This window comes from Equus caballus, chromosome 5 (assembly GCF_041296265.1).
Source record: "Equus caballus isolate H_3958 breed thoroughbred chromosome 5, TB-T2T, whole genome shotgun sequence".
Lineage (NCBI taxonomy): Eukaryota > Metazoa > Chordata > Mammalia > Perissodactyla > Equidae > Equus > Equus caballus.
The window spans coordinates 85,173,508-85,194,310 of record NC_091688.1 but is presented as its reverse complement, the minus strand read 5'-3'; the positions used below and the strand labels follow the sequence as shown (position 1 = coordinate 85,194,310).

Below are 20,803 nucleotides of genomic sequence, written 5' to 3'. Positions count from 1 at the left end.
TCATTCGATGTAGGAATCTGTATTACCTGGAGGCTCAGAGAAAGAACTTTCTCAAGGTCACATGACAAGAAAGCTGCCAAGCTCTGGTTTAAATCCTGACCTGTCTAATACCAGTGTCTTCCCTCTTCCTATAGTACCATGATGCCATCCACTATCCTTGGGTTAGACTGGTCATTTATTAGAATCTGTGTATGGGTTAGAAATAGAGCATTTACAGTGAGATTCATAGGGAGTGATGGAAGGGAGTCTAGAGAACGTGCAAGATAGATGGATAAGTTATATAATTTAGGGCCCATGAGGAAAAAAATAAATAAAATAGAAGAAAAACATAAAGATTAACCTAATAGAGTTGAAATACATAATTGGTTATTACAAGAGTAGTACTAGACAGTCTACTTATTGACAGGAGAGAAGAATTAAAAAAAAAACTAGATTTAAAATCCCACAGTAAAGATTTAAGTGAAGAAAAAATGTCTGGATCTAAAGAGTTGTTATCAGAACAGACAACTAGGGAAAAACCACAGAATCTTCCCCATTGCATATTGAGAACATTTAAAAAAGAGAACCAACCAACTGTTCCAGGCAAATTTTGATTCCTGACACAAGGAAATAGATTATCACTCAATATGATCAACACTTAGATTTTTTTAGGTTATATACATTCTATATACCCTCTGTTCTATATTCTCTCTCTGCTTGGTTGTAATATATCAATCTTCATTAATGAAATAACTTAATAAAACTCACATGAAGGCAGGTTGAATACCCAAATATTTCTCTTCAATAGCTGTTGAAAAAAAATTTAAACCTTTATAAAGGCAATGGACATAAGTCTTATATTTAGGGATGTATTTCTAAAGGATATTTTGGACAGATAATAAGCCTAATACTCCTCATTTGGTTCTGGAGAGTACAAAATAGTATATTCATTCAAGCTAAAAAAGATGTTAAAAAAAAAAAAAAAAAAGCTTCCATTTGCTCCAAATGTTAACTTCCTTGTGAACCAGAAAATCATACCATTTTTTGAAAGGACAGTGCTTCTAGAGAAGGGCTGTGTAGGGAACAGACCACTCATCAATCTTCTACTAAGAAGATACCCAAAAGCATGTGCTACAACCTATATCTTGGTCCTGCTTTCTTTGAGGGCTTAAGGTGATGCTTTGGACATATACAACCTGATATGCGTGCAGAAGGAAAATATCCCTTCTCCTGAATCATTACAGATTCCCATTTTTCCCCTGTATACATGGGAAATTCAGACAGAATAACTAAGTAGCTAGATATGTCAATGAAATTTAGGTAGATTAACAGAAAGTGGTTATAACTTGCATACACAAATTACGTGAGAAAAGGATTTCATATAGTTTTGTATATGACTATCTTATATCAAACCAAAGTATATCCTTTGAAAGTATGACAAGTTTGAATTTCCTAAGTTAACTATCTACAATAGAAAGTGTTACACATAATCTGGATTTTTTTTCCTTCGTCATCAGCATCACGTTGGAGAGAAACTCAAGGAGGGTTTGTGGCTATGATATTCCTTAGTGTAAATTAAAGAGAGAATATAAAACAAAGTGAAGCCCTTGTTGCAGTTTCTAATGACTATAAAAATAAAATACAACTAATAAGGAAAAAGATATGTAATTGAATTAGGCTAGCTTTAAAATGAGAATTCACACTTTAAAACATTTTTAGTACTCTATTTGTCTGATCTCAATTTATTAACCTATTGTTTTGAGAACAAAGAACAATCTCAGAGCTCAGGGACTCCAGCAACTTTTTCTCAGTCCTGCCCTTATCCTCTGTTGGTTCATGCTATTAGGGATGCATGCATTAACCAACAGGAGAGGAGTTCAAAAACAGACGAAATCTGCAGAGGACAATGTCGGCTTCCAAAAGAGAAACAGAGCCATACTTACACAGAGACACACTGAAAGTACATGAGGCATCTTTAAGAAAAAAGGAAGCAATTGACAAAATAACTTACAAACTCTGGAACAGGTGCTCAATAAGCATATCTTAAATGAGGAAATAAATAAACAAATGAAATGGAACAAAATAGATTATCTCCCCTCCAAACACATAAATCCTCAAAGACAGCAACATTACCATGTATCTTTACAGAATAATTTGAAAGTAAAAGAAACACCGTTAAAATCTTCATCTATTAGTTCTGCATTCCTCAAGCATTTTGCCATAAGTCTGGAAGGTCAGGCTTAAAATATACACATTACCAGGGAAGCTAACATATTACAGCATTGCTGAAGCTCAACAAAGCCTCACAATTGTGTTTACTGCATGATTGAACTGGTCCCTTTAGTGGACCCTATAACAACAGAGGACAAGGCAGAGATACGACAGACAGAAGGTAACAAAGTCCTGCACCTGAGGTAGGGTCAGGAAGGGGTCCCGCTGAGCCCGGGGCGAGCAGCAATACCACACTGGACACGTGGGATGAAAGCAGAATCACACACTCAGTAGTGGACATCTTGAATCGAAGAAGGAATGAAAGACAGGAGAATGGAAGAGAGAGACAATGTGAAAAGAAATAGAGGAGGAAAGAGAAAAAGGGAAGCAGACAGAGAAGCCGAATCCTTCCTGTGCACCAAAAGCCCTGACTTCAGTTTTCCCCAGGATGCAAAGGGGAGGGAACAAAACTTCGACTCTTTCACAGTCGTGTGGCTCACATACATGAAAGTCAAATGGCTAGAGAGATACACACATGTTAAAAAAAGACGAGACTATAAAATAAAATGGGTGACAGAGGTAGGGAAAGTGGAGAATGGAATGAGAATAGATATTGGCTTAAAAGAGAATGCAATTAGCAGATCAACCATGGGTCACATTTTATAAAATCCAGACAAACACCTAGGACTTAACCAGTATCATAGAGTCTAAAAGAATGGAGCAGAGAGATCCTTTCAGTTTGCAGACCCGGAAAGGGATTGCGGGATGCGCCCAGCCTGGGTGGGGAAGGAAGTAGGAAGAATCCAGGTCTCCTCACACACGACAAGGGTTCGTTTGGCCCAAGGTCCTTTTATTGAGTTCAGTAATTTCAGTTCCATAATTCTTCAATTAACAACTACATTAGAAGAAATTAACTTACTGGATTGTTGGATTAATTTGTAGTGGCTGGACTGTTTAAGATCATACGTAACTTGCTTTTCTCCTCTCTTATTTTCGTATTCCTCCTTCCCACTGCCGTCTGATTCTGAAGAGCTGCTGCTGCTGTCGTAACTGCTCTCGCTGCTGCAGTACTTCTGTCTCTTCATCATCTCCGTACTCTCGGGCATGGAAGACAGAGGCTGAAACAGAGGGAAACATGGCATTTTGTTAGAATTCAAAAAAACCGTCTTATTAACACAATTAGTTACTTTTTCTTTTTTTTGAGGAAGATTAGCCCTGAGCTAACTAATGCCAATCCTCCTCTTTTTGCTGAGGAAGACAGGCCCTGAGCTAACATCCGTGCCCATCTTCCTCTACTTTATATGTGGGATGCCTACCATAGCACGGCGTGCCAAGTAGCGCCATGTCTACACCCGGGATCCGAACGAGCGAACCCCGGGCTGCCAAAGTGGAACGTGTGCACTTAACCGCTGCGTCATTGGGCCAGCCCCAGTTACTATTTTTAATTTCCCACTTATGCTTTCTGCTTTTCACTGAAGCCTGAAAATTCCCCAAAGTACTATTGCTACAGTGGCTGCTATTGGCCTACAATGCTACTCACTAATTGTTCTGTTTCTGTAAAATTTTCTTTTTTAAATGATATAGGTCAGTCATGACAAGGAAAATGTTGTTTTTACATTACTGGAATAAAGGACCAGAGTATCCACAAAGAATAACACAATATAGAGAAAATATTTGAGAAAAGATATAAAAATCAGAAACATAACCAGCTTTTCCTCACTCCATGCAGAGAGATTACTCATTACTCATCAAGACTCGTAGATGTAATTTTTTTCATTAATGTTCAGAGTCACTCAATAAATGTGTTTATGTGTGTGCTTGTGCATATGTGTGCTTGTGAGAGGGAGATAAGAGGAGAAGAAGGGAGAAGGAGGGCCAAGAGGGGCCAAGAGAATAAGAAAGCAGCAGCTAGACAGACCACTATAAGTAAACTAAGTCCACATCTGAAAACAGAGCCTATGAGCCGATCCACTCAAATAGTGTACAACAAGAAGCAAGGTATTCCTTACATATCTAATTCACTGTGGACATTTTTACAAATAAAAATTTTTAGTTACGTATACACTTTCCATATTGGTTATGAACAACTCATATCTTTTCTTGGAGGATTCCTAACTTTGACACCATAGGGTCTGACCACAATAGAGCAACCTTGCTTTTGCTTGCCCGTGCTACATGAAAAAAAGGGATATAATGTAAAAATGAGTATGGCATGAATTTTTTAGAGGATAGGTGCCACGTGGAAGGGTAAGTCTGTAAAGACTCAAAATGTCACGCTATTATGTTCCAAGATCTCTATTAGAATCACTTGTCTCCAAGCCTCCCAATCAACGTGTTTCCAATGATGCCAGCTGAAGGAATAAGAGACAAGGGAAGTGGGACAGCTTCACTTCAGAAGAAGGTGCACATCCAACAACAAGACAGTTTGAAACTTAATCATTTTCAGAAACTATTTGTTACACACACCATATGCCTCTTATTCCTGCTGGGAAAGGCTCCTGCAGTTGTATACTAGTTTCTTGTTCTCTGTTAAATCAAACAAAAATGTTTCGATGCTAGCATACGCCATAATGAAACCCTTGGCTACCGTGGGATTTCACTGAAATAAGGTATATCCTCTGAGTAACAGCACAGGATGAAAGATAAAGAGAAATAGCATTTCACAAAGTGCCTGGAATACATAGTAAGCCAAAGCATGATCTTCCTAAAGTTCCTATCTTTGCAAAGGATGAAAAATAACCAAAGCAGGAAAGTAGTTTAATACACTAAGGTACCAACTTGTGTTTAAAAGTATGTCCTTCTTTTGATGGTCTAATATTTGCTGAGCACTAACAATGCTCAAAGAGATATGCATAGAAACATTTACCAGGTACACAATCATCAAACATTTTGACAGTCTTGGGGAATATGAATTCTAGAGGAAGGATGTTTCTTCAGAAGCCTAGCATACCCAGAAGAAACAGTGGCACATTCAGGCTTGCTAGCAGTGCCTTCCTTCATGTAGGCAAACAGCTTTAAGGTTTCTTAAGGAGCTTGACTACATAATGAGTTATTCGATCATATAAAGAATCAAAAGGGGAAACGGAGAGCTGAATCTTTCTGCCATATATGCATTTGGGAGTTCTTGACCAAGACACTGTTCAAGCAATAATTAATAATAAGTCATGGCAGCACAAACTCTAAAGAGTGCCTTAACTACAAAATGGAATTTGTAAACTGGCATTGGTTTTGACACAAACCATACTACTTACTTTTATGTCCAATTTTATTATAAACTGGGGCATATAAAGAAATATATAAATGGTATAAAGAATAATAAAACAAATACCCATGTACCTAAGCTGAAGAAAAAGAACAATGCTAACACTTTATGTGGTGCTTATTATTTATGTACCTCAATAATATTTCTTAGCTTCTCAAATAAGTGAAAAGTTATTTCTCCTGGTACAAGTTTCATTTAACCTTGACTATCTTCAATTATTCTTCCATCAATAAACACACTGGAAATCAATGTTTGGCACGTGATAATGTCTCTCTAAAAAGGAAAGGCTACTTTGAAGTCTGGCTCACTCCAGACCCTCACTATACATAAAGTCAAAAGTTATAAAAATGCTTTTACTTCAGACTGATTATGCAGCTTTCATCCACTTTGAAATACTGCTGGCATTAATAACTATAGGAACTAACCAGTTCATTTCATTTCAACAAGTACATTGTTAGTTCCTACTACTTGTCTGGAATAAGAGGGTTTGAAAAAAAAAACATACAATGTGAATTCTGCCCTCCAGGAGGTTATATTTTTATTTGGATGATAAGCCTTTTTTGATAAGGCAAAGGAAAATACAGTAGAAGGCCGTCTCAGGGCCTTTGCATTTGCCATTCAGCCACGAATATTGTGCCCCCAGGTTGTCTCAAGTCTTGTTTGCTGAATTGCAATAACATACAAATCTTGGAAACTTCCCAATGTTTTCCAAAGTGAAGCAATGATTCACGAAGGCATTCACTTTTACAGATGTTCTAAAATACGTTTGTCCCAAAGGAATTACCAACGATATCCCCCACAATTCTTCAATATAGAGCACATAATTCAGAAGAACAATGCCTGACATCCAAGGTCTCTGGTCTCCACCAGACACTGTGTATCTTTCACCAGGTTCATATTGTACCATTTTAGTCTCTGAGAATCTTCCACTTGAGTCACACCAAACTCTTCGTTGTTTCTCCAACGCCCTATGCAGTGTCACACCTCCGTGTCTTTGCCTTTAATGTTCCCTCGATCCTAAATGTCCTTCCATTCCTCTTAAATGTTTAGGGCACCACTTGTTTTCCAAGACTCAATTCAAATGGCACTTCCTTTATGAAGCCATCCACAGTCTATGGATCTCTCTCTTCTCCATGCTGCTGTAGCACTTATTACATCACTTGCCACAATACACCCTGGTTTTTAGTTCACCTATCTACTCTTCCACTAGACAATGAGGTCCAGTGGAAACATTCAACAAATTTAACTAATGGTTTTTGAGAACCTACTAAGTGCCAGACACCGTGCTAGGTGCTAGAGATGTAAAAATGAAAATATACTTCCTACCCCCAAGGAACTTACAAGCTCATACGAGGCAAACATGCCAACAATTATTTGTCACAACTGCTCTAAGAAAGTGTTATTGGTGGCACAGCAAGAGAAGGAGGGGAAGGAAGACCCAAGTCTAACTGGGGAGGGAAGGAATATTTCACAAAGGTAGCAATGGTTCAGCTGGATTAGGAGGGGGTCTCTAATCAAGCAATGAATGATTGATTTTTTTTTAAAATAGGCAGGCATTCCAGAGGCAGGGAAAAAGCATGACAGCATGACCGAGTATGATGTGTGTAAAGACACAGAGATAGCTTAGTATTGCTGAAATGCAAAGTAAAAAGAGCAGAATGAAAAAAGTTTCCAAGATTTTACAAATTCAACTCTTTCCTACTCTACAGCAAAGGCTTTGACACATTACAAAAGAACACATGGACGTCATCACCACAGAGCAGATGTAGGTTAAGCAAACACCCGCCCATTTTTGCCAGCATGACAGCTTTCTATTTACTCCTAGAAACTCTACCTATTTTAACTACCACAATATTTCAATGTTGCTGGGTCAGCAAAAGATGGGGCTCCCCACAAGGATCCTCAGAGTCACGATTTGCCTTGTCTATCATGCCACACACATCTCTGATAATTATATATTTAGAGATATGAGGAAAACTTAATACAGGCATACCTCGTTTTATTGCACTTTGCTTTACTGCTGTTCACACATATTGCATTTCTTAAAAGACTCTCCACCAGCAAAAAGACTGTGACCTGCTCAAGTCTCAGATGATGGTTAGCATTTTTTAGCAATCAAGAATTTTTTTAATTAAGGTATGTAAATGTTTTTAGATATAATACAATTTCACACTTAATAGACTATAGTGTAAACATAACTTTTATATGCACTGGGAAACCAAAAAATTTATGTGACGCATTTTGTTGTGATATTCACTTTATTGCAGTGGCCTGGAACTGAACCCGCAATAGCTCTGAGGTATGCCTCTACTGAGTACAGAGTAACGGTACTAGTTCTGGGTCCCTCTTGGCCCTGACTCATAGGGCTTTCACTCGCATTAGGGAAAGAATCAAAAAAATGAGGGAAACTAACAAAACAGAACTTCTGAGTGTAAGACAACATCATCTTCCCAACTCTATCTGCACTGGACACATAGTCCATTCAGTTTCTTGAAAGCGGCATCCTTCATTCTTCTAGTGAGAAATATAAAGGGAAAAACAACTGTACTTAGTAGTCGTGCAACAACTCTGACACTAAGGAAGGTAGAGATACCGCACCTTTGGTCCTCGAGGCTTGGCAGTTTTGCCCATCAGCTTTTCATCATCAATTTCACATTGCTCCAGAAGATCCAAAATATCTTCCTCCTTAAAAAAAATATTTAGTTAAAACTGTGATCACTAATGCATCCAGAATTTTTCCAAGTTCATTAATTTTCATAGAATATTTTACGAGGATTCCTGAAACTATTTAATGAAAATTGCTCAGATCAAATGAGAAATAAAGGATCACGGCAAATTCTCTTAAAGAAATTTTCACTAAAATATGACCATAAAAATAATATATATCAAAGGGAAAAGTTATAAAAACATCACATCCAAGTGGATGTTGAACAAACCAGAGCAATAGCAATATAATAGCTATACTGAAAGGAGTATAATCTACTGATTATATTCATTGAGTTATTTATCTAACTTATAAAAATATCACATCTTTATTTATATATTTATGATTTATATTTCTATGTCTTAGAAAAAGTTTTTGAAGAAACTAGAAATCTCACTGTGCACTGGAAATTTGTAAAATAAGTTACTCTTCATCCCATTCTAAGAAAGTTTAGCTATTAAAAATACCAAAAGACTTTTGTTATAAAGCTTTGATTAAATAATAATCCTACAACAAATTCCAAGGATAGCAGCACAAGATAAGTAAAAAGAAACTTAAGGAGTTCTGCTTCTGTTTGGGAGAAGGAAGTTCATAATAGACTATACTTTCATCCTAACTGCTAGAAAAAGACAGATAAACTAAACAATCCCATTTTTTAAGACATCAGAAAGCTGTGGATAAAAAGTAGTGTAAAGGAACTAAATACCAGAGAGGGAAAAGTTCCTCCTAGGTGAGCAGAGATGAGTAGCCACTTTCTATTTTAGGGTCATTTGTCAAGTCTGAACACAGATGGGCAGAGATCAGGTCTGTAATAGGCAGAGAGATTCTGCTGGGACAAAGAGAATCCAATGGAGTTTTCAATGGTCATGTGGGCTACAGTGACATCTAGAGGAGCCCCACAGATCTGGTTCTCTTTACCTGTTGGTTCTCTCCAATAGCAATTTTAGTGAGTAGGTAGTGGAGTAGGAGGATGGAAAGCCAGAAATACTTCTCTGTAGTCTTACAGTTGTTAGATACCAATACCAATAGAGAATGAGGCCTGTAATAAAAACTGAATGCATTTTACCCTGAAGGCATTTTATTCCAGAGGTAAACTAAAACTACTATAACCCAGGCTGAACCTAGTTCAGCTTTTCTTTTTTTGATTGAAATATATTTGACATATAACATTGTGAAGATTTAAGGTGTACAAAGTGTTGATTTGATACATTTACATATAGTTAGCTCCTCTATCACATCTCATAATTATCATTTCTTTTTTGTGGTTGGAATAATTAAATCTAGTCTCTTAGCAAGTCTGAAGATTATAATGCAATATTGTTGTCCATATTCACTATACTCTGAATTAGATCTCTAAGACTTATTTACTACAAGTTTCAAGTTCGCACCCTTAAACAACATCTCTCCTAATCCCCCATGCTCCTAAGCCTGGTAACCACCATTTTACTCTGTTTTTATGAGTTTGGCTTTTTTAGATTCAACATGTAAGTGAGATCATACACTATTTTTCTTTCTCTGTCTGACTTATCTCACTTAGCATAATGTCCTCAAAGTCCATTCACGTTGTCATGAATGGCAGGGTTTCCTTCCTTCTCTTGGTTGAATAATATTCCATTGTATAGATACACCACATCATCTTTATTCATTCATCCAGTCACACGCACTTAGATTGTTTCCATATATTGGCTATTGTGAATAATATTGCAATAAACATGGGAGTCCATTTAACTCTTTTGATACCCTGTTTTCATTTCTTTGGGGTACATAGCCAGAAGTGGAATTGCTGGATCCTATGGTAGATCTATTTCTAATTTTTTTAAGAACCTCCATAGTGTTTTTCATAGTGGCTGAACCAATTTACATTCCCACCATGCATGTACAAATGTTCCCTTTGTTCCACATCCTTGCTGATACTTGTTATTTCTTTTCTTCTTGATGATAGTCATTCTAACAGGTGCGAAGTGATATCTTATTGTGGTTTTGATTTACATTTCCCTGTTGATTAGTGATGTTGAGCATCTTTTCATGTACCTGTTGGCCATTTGGATGTCTTCCTTAGAAAAATGTCTATTTAGTTCTTCTGCCCATTTTTAAAACAGATTTTGTTTTGTTACCGAGTGGAATGAATTCCTTATATATTTTGGATATTAACCCCTTATATATGGTTTGCAAAAACATTCTCCCATTTTGTAGGTTGCCTCTTCATTTTGTTGATAGTTTCTTTTGCTGTGCAGAAGCTTTTAAGTTTGATATAGTCCCACTTGTTGATTTTTGCTTTTCTTTAACTTTTATTTGGCTCAAAGTGATAAGTCCCTCACCCTAGCACCCTGAAAGAAAAAATATATGCCTTCTTCTGGAGAAAACACTATGAGTTTAATATTTATGATTCTTTTATAAACAATGTCTGTCAAACAAACAAAAATCATAGGACCTTCAAAATAATGGAAAAATGTGACCTATAATCACAAGGAAAAAACATCAATAAAAACAGGTCTATAAATGATCCAGATGCTAAAATGGACAAGGATTTTAAAATAACTAGTTATGAGTCACTTAATGATGGGGATACGTTCTAAGAAATGCATTGTTAGGCAATTTCGTTGTGAACATCATAAAGTCTCCTTACACATACCTAGACCGTATAGCCTACTACACATCTAGTCTATATGGTACTAATCTTATGGGGCCACTGTCGTATACGTGGCCCATCATTGACCGAAACATCACTATGTGGTGCATGACAGTATTATATACATGTTAAAGAAAATTGATGAAAAGATGAACACAATGAAAGATGCAGAATTTCAACAGAGAAACAGAAGTTTAGAAAACCAAGTGGATATTCTTAAGATATAGTCTAAAGTTAAGAAGTGATTAGATAGGCTTAATGGCAGACTGCACACAGAAAAGATATGTAAATGGAAATTATCCAAACTGAAGTACACAGAAAAAGAGAAGCAAAGGTAAAACAGAAAAGAACAGCAAAGATATATGGGACGCTGTCCAGTCATCTAATATATTTGTAATTAGAGGCCCATAAGGAGACAATATACAAAATAATGCAGCAGATATATCTGAAGAAATAATGAAGAAGAATTTTCCCAAAACCAATCAAAGACATTAACCCATAGCTTCAAGAAGTTGAGAAAACCACAGGCAGGGTAAAATACAAAGAAAAACACACACAGACACATTGAAGTCAAAATGCTAAAAATAAAAGAAAAAAGCAGCCAGAAAAAAAAGACATATTACATTCAGAGGAAAAACAAAAATAATGATGGCTGAATTCTGAATAGAAACAATAGAAATCAGAAGACAAAGAAATGACATCTTTAAAAGTACTGAAAGAAAAAAAAGGCTGCCAAGACAGAATTCTATATCCAGTTAAATAAACCACCATTTAAAAAGGAAGTCAAAAGAAAAGATAATTTCAGACAAAATAAAAACTGAGAGGATGCATCACCACCACACTCGTGTTACAAGGAATATGAAATATTACAGAAATAATACAGAAATATTACATAAATATGAATTATTACAGAATAAGAAATATTACAGTTCTTCAAACTGAAGGAAGATGATCCTTGTCAAAGCTTGAATCTGCATGATGGAGTGAAGAACACAACAAAGGGTAAATACGTGGGTAAATATGAAGGCTATTTAGAAAAGCTTTAAAGATCACTGACTGCTGGGACAACAATAATAATGTATTTTGAGGTTTGTAACAAATGTAAAAGTAAAATATATGATAACAGCACAAAGTCTGAAGGCAGGCACTAATTGAAATTAAACTTATGGTTCATATGTGGTCTGCAAAGTGGTAAAATACTAATTCAAGGTAGACCATTATGACTTAAAGATGCATACTGTAATTTCTTTAAAAATCACATTATTCCACAAATATAACTAAAAGCCAACAGTGAAGATAAAATAGTATAACAAAAATAATTAATTTTTCCGAAAGACTAAAGGAATAATTACTAGATGGGAAAAATAGAGAACAAAGAGCAAGAGGGAAAACATAAATCCAACTCCACCAGCAACTGCGCGAAATGCTTAAAAGACACTTGGTGCCAGACTGGATTTTAAAACAAATATAACCAACTACATGCTGTGTACCAGAGACATTTTAAATATAAGAACACTGATGAGTTGAAAATAAACAGATGGAAAAGATATGTCATTCAAACAGTAACCGCGCCTATATTAATCACACAAAGTAAACTAAGACAAGAAGTGTGACCCCAGAGAAAGATAAGCATTCCATAATCATAAAATAGAAAAGGTGAGTTCATGAGGAAGAAACCTTTATAACTTCAAAGTATATCAAACAAAAATTGACAGAACTAAATCCACAATCACACTTGGAAGTTTTAACAAATCTCTCTCAGGAATTGTTAGTACAAGGAGGCCAAAAAATCAGAAAAGATATAGAATATTTGAACAACACTAATAGCCAAATTTACTTAAATGACAAGTACAAATCTCTACAACCAACACCTGTAGTATACACATTGTTTTTTTCAAGTAGACTCGGAACACTCACTAAACTAAGTACTATACTGAGACATAAAAGCAAGTCTCAATCCATCTTCAAGATTGAAATCAGAATGTTTCCTAGTACCAATCAAGTAAATTAAAAATCCTTAGCAAAAATAAAATAGCAAAATTTTTAATGTATAGAAATTAAGCAACAAACTTATATATAACAAATAAAAATCAGAAAATAATTTTAAATGGCAGTTAATACAATATATAAAAATTGCTGGATATAAGGGTAATATACAAGAATAATCAGATATGTACAACCTAGCAACAAACCAGAAACATGAAAATGTTTAAAAATTATTTATTTGTTGGGACAGCCTGGTGGCACAACAGTTAAGTGTGCACGTTCTGCTTCGGTGGCCCGGGATTCGCCGGTTCGGATCCCAGGCGCAGACAAGGCACCGCTTGGCAAAAGCCATGCTGTGATAGGCGTCCCACGTATAAAGTAGAGGAACACGGGCACAGATGTTAGCTCAGGGCCAGTCTTCCTCAGCAAAAAAGAGGAGGTTTGGCAGTGGATGTTAGCTCAGGGCTAATCTTTCTCAAAAAAAAAAAAATTATTTATTTGCAATAGTAGCAAATACATCAAATACTTAAAAATAAATTCAATAAAATATGTGCAAGAACTACACCAAAAATCACAAGTATAGCTGAGTAATTAAAGATTCAAGTAGATGGGGAGATATGCCATAGTAATGGATCAGAAGACTCAATATTGTTAATTTACAAGAATTTATTTTATAGATTATTCAGAGTCCCAATTAAAATCCCAGCAGCCTTTTTTTTTAAATTTTCAAGTCAATTCCAAAATTTATATGGAAATGCAAAAGGATCTAGAAAAGCCAAAAGGATTTGAAAAAAGAAAAAATTGGAGGATTTACACCACCTGAATTCAACAAACACTACAAAGCAACAGTAATGAAGATAGTGTGATATTTGTATAAGAATGCATATAAGAATTTGCACAAACTTGTATATGAATTCGTGTAATAGGCTCACAGAGAAGACGAAGTGGTGGCATTTAAACTAGATTTTGAGGACTAGAGGGAAGAAGAGAATTAAGATTTAAAGCCTATTTATTATGTGCCAGTTACTTTAAATAGACTATTTTAATTAACCTCGACTTTATTTCCACAACCAACCTGTCAAGCACAGTTTAACACTACTATTTTAGTGATGAGAAAACTATTGATCAAATAGTTTAGCCCAAGCTTACAAAAGTAACATGTGGGGGAGCTGGAATTTGAATCTAGGTCTATCTGGCTCCAAAATCCCCAGGTTTTCTTTTTTTTTTTTTTTGGAGGAAGATTAGCCCTCAGCTAACTACTGCCAGTCCTCCTCTTTTTGCTGAGGAAGCCTGGCTCTGAGCTAACATCCGTGCCCATCTTCCTCTAGTTTATACGTGGGACGCCTACCACAGCATGGCTGCCAAGCAGTGCCATGTCCGCACCCCGGATCCGAACCAGCGAACCCCGGGCCGCCGAGAAGCGGAACGTGCGAACTTAACCGCTGCGCCACCGGGCCGGCCCCAAAATCCCTAGGTTTTCTAGCAGAAAAAGTGGGGGTGGGCAAGCAGGGTAATGAGAAGATGGAACAGATCCTGGATCCACAGGAGAGAGAAATAACTCTGCAGAACAGGTGAAGGGAAACGAACGAAGCTCTCTCACTGCCAGGGTCAAGAAAAACAAAAGGACCACAAAACGTAATTTGAAGGGTGGAAACACTTGAATACGTCAAAAGACAGAAAGTTGGAGGTAAAGAGTATTGGGGTCTACGTTATTCCTTCTGCTTCTGTGTCTTAGGCCTAACCAGCTTTAAAGTGGCTTTATAACTTTCTGTTGCAGAATCTGAGCCAAAAGACCATAGCAAAGTCTATCTATAATAGACTTTAACATGGTTTTTGGATCATTCAATATAACAGGGCATCCAAGATACTTGGGGTATATCACTGTAGGAAGATGTCCAGTAAAACAAAGCACAAACAGTTTTAACAGGCCCACATAAGCTTATTTGCCCAAAGGGACATTAGCAAGCATGATGCAAGCAGAGGCTTGACTAGCACCTGCACACTAGGCTTGTCCTCTTGAAATTCTCCCGTTTGGAACCCCAAGCTACCATATTAACAGATCTGGCTACTTTGGTGAAAGAACCATGCAGAGAGAAAGAAACAACCAGCTAGCTCCCCAGATGTCCCAGCCATCTCAAGTGAGGTGCCAGACATGTGAGTAAAACCATCTTGGGTTTCTAGCCCCAACTGTCCTTTCAGATAAATACAACTCTATGATTCACTTCAAACAAGACCAGCAGAAGAACCATTCAACTGAGCTCAGCCAAGATTACAAGATAATGAACAAACAAATGAAGTCGTTTATTATGTTCCTGCAATAGATAACTTATAGACCTCTTAAGTAAGGTAAACAGATCATTTCCTGTGTATGTATATATATATATATGTGTGTGTGTGTTTTAATTACTTCTCATATGCCAGGTCTATACAGTATCAGAAAAACAAAAACTGTATAATGTTAGTTACAATCCAAATAATGAGAGCGTCACAAACCACTGGGTTAATTCAATGAATTTTTTTATTCAGTTACATATACACATCTCTGTAATAAGACATGCTTATTACAATAGATTGATATTACAACATAATATCAACATTCTCTCTCGCATAATTTGTCCTGTTAGACAATATATTATTTATAAAATTACTGAGTTGGTTATGAAATGTTACCAACTGTTAAAATGGAAGGAAATTGCATCTTAAAAGTAAAATGTTTTTATATGTGAGACTAACGTGGGTCGTTTTCAAAGACATATTGTTTGGCTTCATTCTTTTTTTTCTTTATAAACCCTCATTCCTTTACCTTCATCCTTTTCAAAGGATTATTCAGCTCTCGCTGGAATAAAGCTGCTCTTCCTGAAAGGAAGGTCTGGAAGGCAACAGCCAACAAATTTTCATACTTTTCAAGTAGTGTTTTATCTTCAGGAGGATAAATTCGTCTACAATAAAATCAGATAAACCAACTTGTTTAAAAGAAGCTATCATAGCCCCAAGAGTTAAGGTCAACTACATAGATAATCCTTGACCACTTATTCTGTGCCAGTTACTTTAATAGGTGCTAGAAATAAAGATGAAGACAGTGACAAGAAACTCAAGAATTTTCTTCTGTTACCTGCACAAATTAAAGTTTATCTAGAGAATTATCATTAAACAATGTAGTTCCAGAAGATATGGTATAAGGATTTGGTTGGGGAAAGCTGGTTGGAGAAGAATTACAATTGAGCAAATTGGAGAAATACAGAACTTTATGGCAGAGAGTTTAGGTGATGAGGAATAATTCGGAAGTTTTGGACTTAGTGTGGTTACTGAACTACACAAGAATGTAGAGATTAATCATGCTGCTTTCTTTGGGGGTGGTGGAATTTGCCTCTCCAGTAAAGAGAATTGGACAGGGGCACAGTGAGAGAAATGTGTCCTGATCACTACTGTTGATGGTGTTAAGGCCAGGAAAGAACATCTTACCAGGAGTCCGAGAAGCTCTATGGCTTCAAATCCTCCTAATTCTGCTGAGTCAGTGTCAAAGCTTGGGAGAAGGGGAGGTCTTTCCAGGAACACAAGGAGCTTAGGGGGTTCCCTTTTCTCCTGTCAAAGGTGATAGTACTATGGAGGGGTTCCAGTTCAGTTCAGCACAGTCCACACCCCTCTCTATTGTCTCATACCTGGCTCGGCTCCTTCAAACATTTTCATTATTTGCCTGGCTCCTGATACATTTGACTTTAGAACAAAGTATAGAAACCACTTTGAATTGACAGAAAGAATACCAGCAGACCTAAAACCTGACTTTCTCAAAACACCACATTATAAGCAAATAAGATCACAGGATAATATCAGGTTTAAAAGACTTCATACAGCCAGCCTCGAGGCTGGTTAGTAGGAGCTCTCCCAAGTTTGACCCATCTACTTGCTATCTTTTCTTTCTGGAAAGATGTTAAGCAAAAACCACTTTGTCAGAATGAAATAAACAGCGCTTAAAATAAGCCTAAAAGTTTAAAAAATGTAGACATTGTTTTCACACTACACTTCTTCAATCTATTAAAAAATGGAAGAACAGTTACCTATAATTCCCCATATGTCGATTTTCGTGTTCTTCTTTCAAGATTTGCTTTCGTACTTGAGCAAGTCTCTCTTTCTAGAAATAAATAAATTTTACAAGTAATACCTGACAGATGAATTATGCAATTCAAATCAGGGGTACATTGTGAAAATTTTCATACCAACTCTTCTTTCCGCCTCTCCAACTGGTGTCTCTGCTGTTCCCAGTCTGAGGAACCTGGCAGGAGCCTTTTTATTGAATTTTGACCATAAAGTCTCCTTTGAGCCTCAGCTTTTTGTTTGGCCAAGTTTCTCCTTTTATCACTGGTTCTACAATATAAAACACAAAACCATGTTCTAGAATTCAAATAAGCTCAGATCTTATCCCTGTGAGGGGAATTGGCAGGAGAAACAGTGGGGATAGGAATCAATGTTTATTAAATTTACGTATATACATTATATTCATCTAACGATCCACCAAATACAGGTCTTCATATAGTAAACAGAAGTCCTGAAGGTAAGAAGATAAGATGGAAACAGTATAGCAACTTACTAGCTGCACAATCTTAGGTCAATTATCTGCTGAGTCTGCTTCCCCATCTATTAAATATTAACAATAACGTTTCCCTCCCAGAGTTCCTATAAGGATTAACTTGTGGCGTTAATAGGTCCTTAATAAATGTTGGTTCCTTTCTCCTCCTTCAACTAATTTCATTTATATTTAAGCACTCTCACTGACACTGACCACCCAGTCTAACAGTCATTATTTATTTGAAAATGTCTGTATAGTTCTTCTCATTTTTCCCCTATCATGAAAATTTACTTACAGCTGTCTGATTTTTATAGGAAAAGTCCTGTTGTGAGATTACTTTCCTCTGAACATCTCTTCTCTCTCTTCCCTTCCATGTAGCTGGTGCAATCAGATAAACCTGAGGTCTCTTCTCACCACTCCCTCCATTGTGCATTCTTACAGATCACCCTTGAAGGTACTAACAGGAACAAGGTGGACCCCAGGAAAAAAAGGAAAGGAAAAGCCAATTCTACCCCTAGACTTAAGGAAAAACAGAGTTCTCATCCTTGAGCTTATTTTCCATGTTTCCCACTGTCAGTAGCCTGGTAGTGCCCAGAGGAAGGTGTAAACCAAAGGCAATGGTACAAGGAGGCCATCAGGCCAGCTTCTAGTGTGGAGAGGTAAAAGAAGTGCCTACGTTTACATGTGGTCCCATTCAATTCATCAGGAGACTGCACTGAGAATACGGGGCCAAGGCCCTAGATAATAATGAGTGTTCTTTTGCCTCAAGTATGAACCACCCTCAACTTGAACTTGCAGGAGTGTTGTAACTGATCTATTCTCCTTTGTGACAACATTGAGGTTTGAGTGGCAGGAGTTCAACAGGGGGGTAGAACAGAAGGAATAATTTGAGAAAACGAATAAACACATCCAGAAAATTGCAAGTCATTCAGTATGGCTGGAGTTATGGACAAATGTAGGAAATTCAGCTAATCACAAGGGCTTTAATATCAGCTTATTGAGTCTCAAACTGAACTTGAGGCAATGGTGGGGTGGGTGAATTTGAAAAGAAGAAGGGTATAAATATTTGCATCTTTTAAAGATTATGCCCGTGGCATCATGTACAGTGGCTTAGCAGTGGATGAGAAAAGAAGCAGACAATTAAAATGGGCTATGGTCTGAATATTTGTGCCCCTCCAAAATTCATATGTTGAAATACTAACCTCCAAAGGTGAGGTATTAGTAGGTGGGACCTTTGGAGGTGATTAGGTCATCAGGGTAGAACCCTCTTAAAAGGGATTAGTGCCTTATAAAAGAGGCTCCTGAGAGTTCCCTAGCCCCTTGTGCCACGTGAGAATACAATGAGAAGCCTGTGGCCCAGAAGAGGGCCCTCACCCAACCATGCTGGCACGCTGATCTTGGACTACAAACCTCCAGAACTGTGAAAAACAATTTCTTTTCTTTATAAGCTATTCAGTCTGTGGTATTTTGTTACAGCAGCCCAAATAGACTAAAACAGATGGATGCTACTTCATTAGCAAATATGAAATATAAGGGCCTGGACCAGTGAAGCAGCAGTAGGATTAGAGAAAAAGGAAAGATTTGAAGGATTATTTTGGAGGAAGAGTGAACGTGCTCTGGTGATTAATTAGATGCGAGGAATAACAAAGAGGGATGAACCTGAGATGACAACAAGATTTCTGAATTCAGTGACTGGATGATTGAGAATATCATTTTTCTAATCATGAATACTAAATTTGGCTGAGTTTCCTCTGTTCAGGGAAAGAAGAGAATAGATGAAGATGAAGAAGAAAAAGAATTGAGAGGAAGAAAGACGAAATAATCAATAAGGAAAAAATTGCAGAGAGGAAGAAAAAAAGGAAGGACAGAAAAGAGGAAGAGAGAATAAAAAAGGATTAGGAATATTATGTTGAGAACACTGTGAAAGAAATGAAAGTAGACCTATGTGCACATCCACAGCAAACAAGACACTCACAGACAAGGACGCTGCTACACTAACAGTTCAGGCATACACTAACAGAGGAGTAACAGGAATAAGCACTCAAACTTCCTCCAAACACATTAAGAAACAAAGAAAAGCCAATCACACCAAGACATTTTTCTTTAGAGGAATGGTCCCATATTCTGGCCTTTGGGAATATTGCCATTCTAAAAACTGTGCTTGCATTTCTATCAATATAGGCATAAATCAGCACTAACAACTCTTAGTCCAGAATAAAATTTAACAAAAGACTAAAAGATCTCTATTCACTTAGCATTTTAATCAGCATTTTTCCACAAGGAACTTAAATCAAATTGAAAAGAAAAATCAGCCATGTCCAAGTAAAACAGCACAGAGCATAAGGGAGTAAACAAAGTGACACGTCACCTACTATGTAGACTATAATTCCTCTTGGAGCTCAAAGAAAGGAAAGGTTAATTGGGGCTTAAAGGAAGATGTCATAAAAAAGATGGGATTTGAGTCATAGGTAGTAAGGAAAGATATTCAGGGTAGGAAACAGAATAAATCATCAGTGGGAATGGGCAAGATATGTGGGGGAAATTATGATATAATCAGCTTAACTAAAACACTTTGGGTTGGAGAGAAATAGAAAATAAGATGGAAAAGCTAAGGTTAAGTTATATTACGCAAAGAGCTTAGACTAGGTGTTGGCAATAGAAATCCATTTAGGTTCTTGGGCAGAAAGACTATACAACGAAAAAAAGATCATTCCAACATCTGATTAAAATGAATATAAACAGGGAATTTCTGGAATCATAGAATTTATTCTATCCAAAATTACAACAGTCCATATGAAAATTAATCCATTAATATTTAACATAGGCAAGAATTTTCCTAGTGTTTCTAGTTCCTGCTTATGCAACTATGATGTACCCATCATAGTCACCTGTTCACAGTGAAATACAAGTCTAACACATATATGCCCCCAGAGCTCTCCATCTGGTTGGAGAGAAAAGGCACCTCTGCAACATAAGCTTTATTAGCATGTGCTCAAAATTATAAGAACTGTGATAAATTCTCTTAGTGGAACAGCACTAAGAAAAATAAGGAAGATGAACTCCAACTCTCCCTTAGTTTCAAGTCTAGAAATGTCTCACTGTTTAAACTGTATATATCTCACTTTTAAGAAGATCAAAAGAACCCATAGACACTGTCCTGAATTGGTACCATCAGTGGCAAAGTCAAAAGACATGCCAAAAAAATTTAAAAACCCACCAGGCCTACATATACGATAACAGTAAATGCAAAAAAAAAAAAAAAAAAAAGTATATAGGCATATTAAATAATCTGAAATACTTGATGCACTTGTGTAAGCTAAATAAATAAAAACTTCCCATTTTACATCTCTTTCCTTTCTATTCATTTCTTTTAGGATAACTGAAATATCAGGAGAATTTAGGCAAATCATTCTTTGATCAGGCAAAAGAAGGGGCCATATGAAAATTTTCGAACAAGTTTATATGTCA

At 36.7% G+C, this 20,803-nt stretch overlaps 1 protein-coding gene across 10 annotated transcripts in view; it reads right to left on the bottom strand.

Annotated features, from left to right (window-relative positions):
- TTLL7 (tubulin tyrosine ligase like 7) overlaps positions 1 to 20,803 on the bottom strand; it is a 134,075-nt gene that overhangs the window by 40,987 nt on the left and 72,285 nt on the right. For all 10 annotated transcript variants that reach the window (XR_011438854.1, XM_005610468.4, XM_001497543.7 and 7 more), the window contains exons 11-15: positions 16,986 to 17,133; positions 16,827 to 16,900; positions 15,575 to 15,710; positions 8,051 to 8,137; positions 3,110 to 3,308 (exon numbers count right to left, since the gene is read on the bottom strand). Coding sequence is in view for 9 of the 10 variants with exons in the window: in XM_005610468.4 (XP_005610525.2) it covers positions 3,110 to 3,308; positions 8,051 to 8,137; positions 15,575 to 15,710; positions 16,827 to 16,900; positions 16,986 to 17,133 (644 nt within the window). In the remaining variant the exon portion in view is untranslated. The remainder of the gene's footprint in view (positions 1 to 3,109; positions 3,309 to 8,050; positions 8,138 to 15,574; positions 15,711 to 16,826; positions 16,901 to 16,985; positions 17,134 to 20,803) is intronic.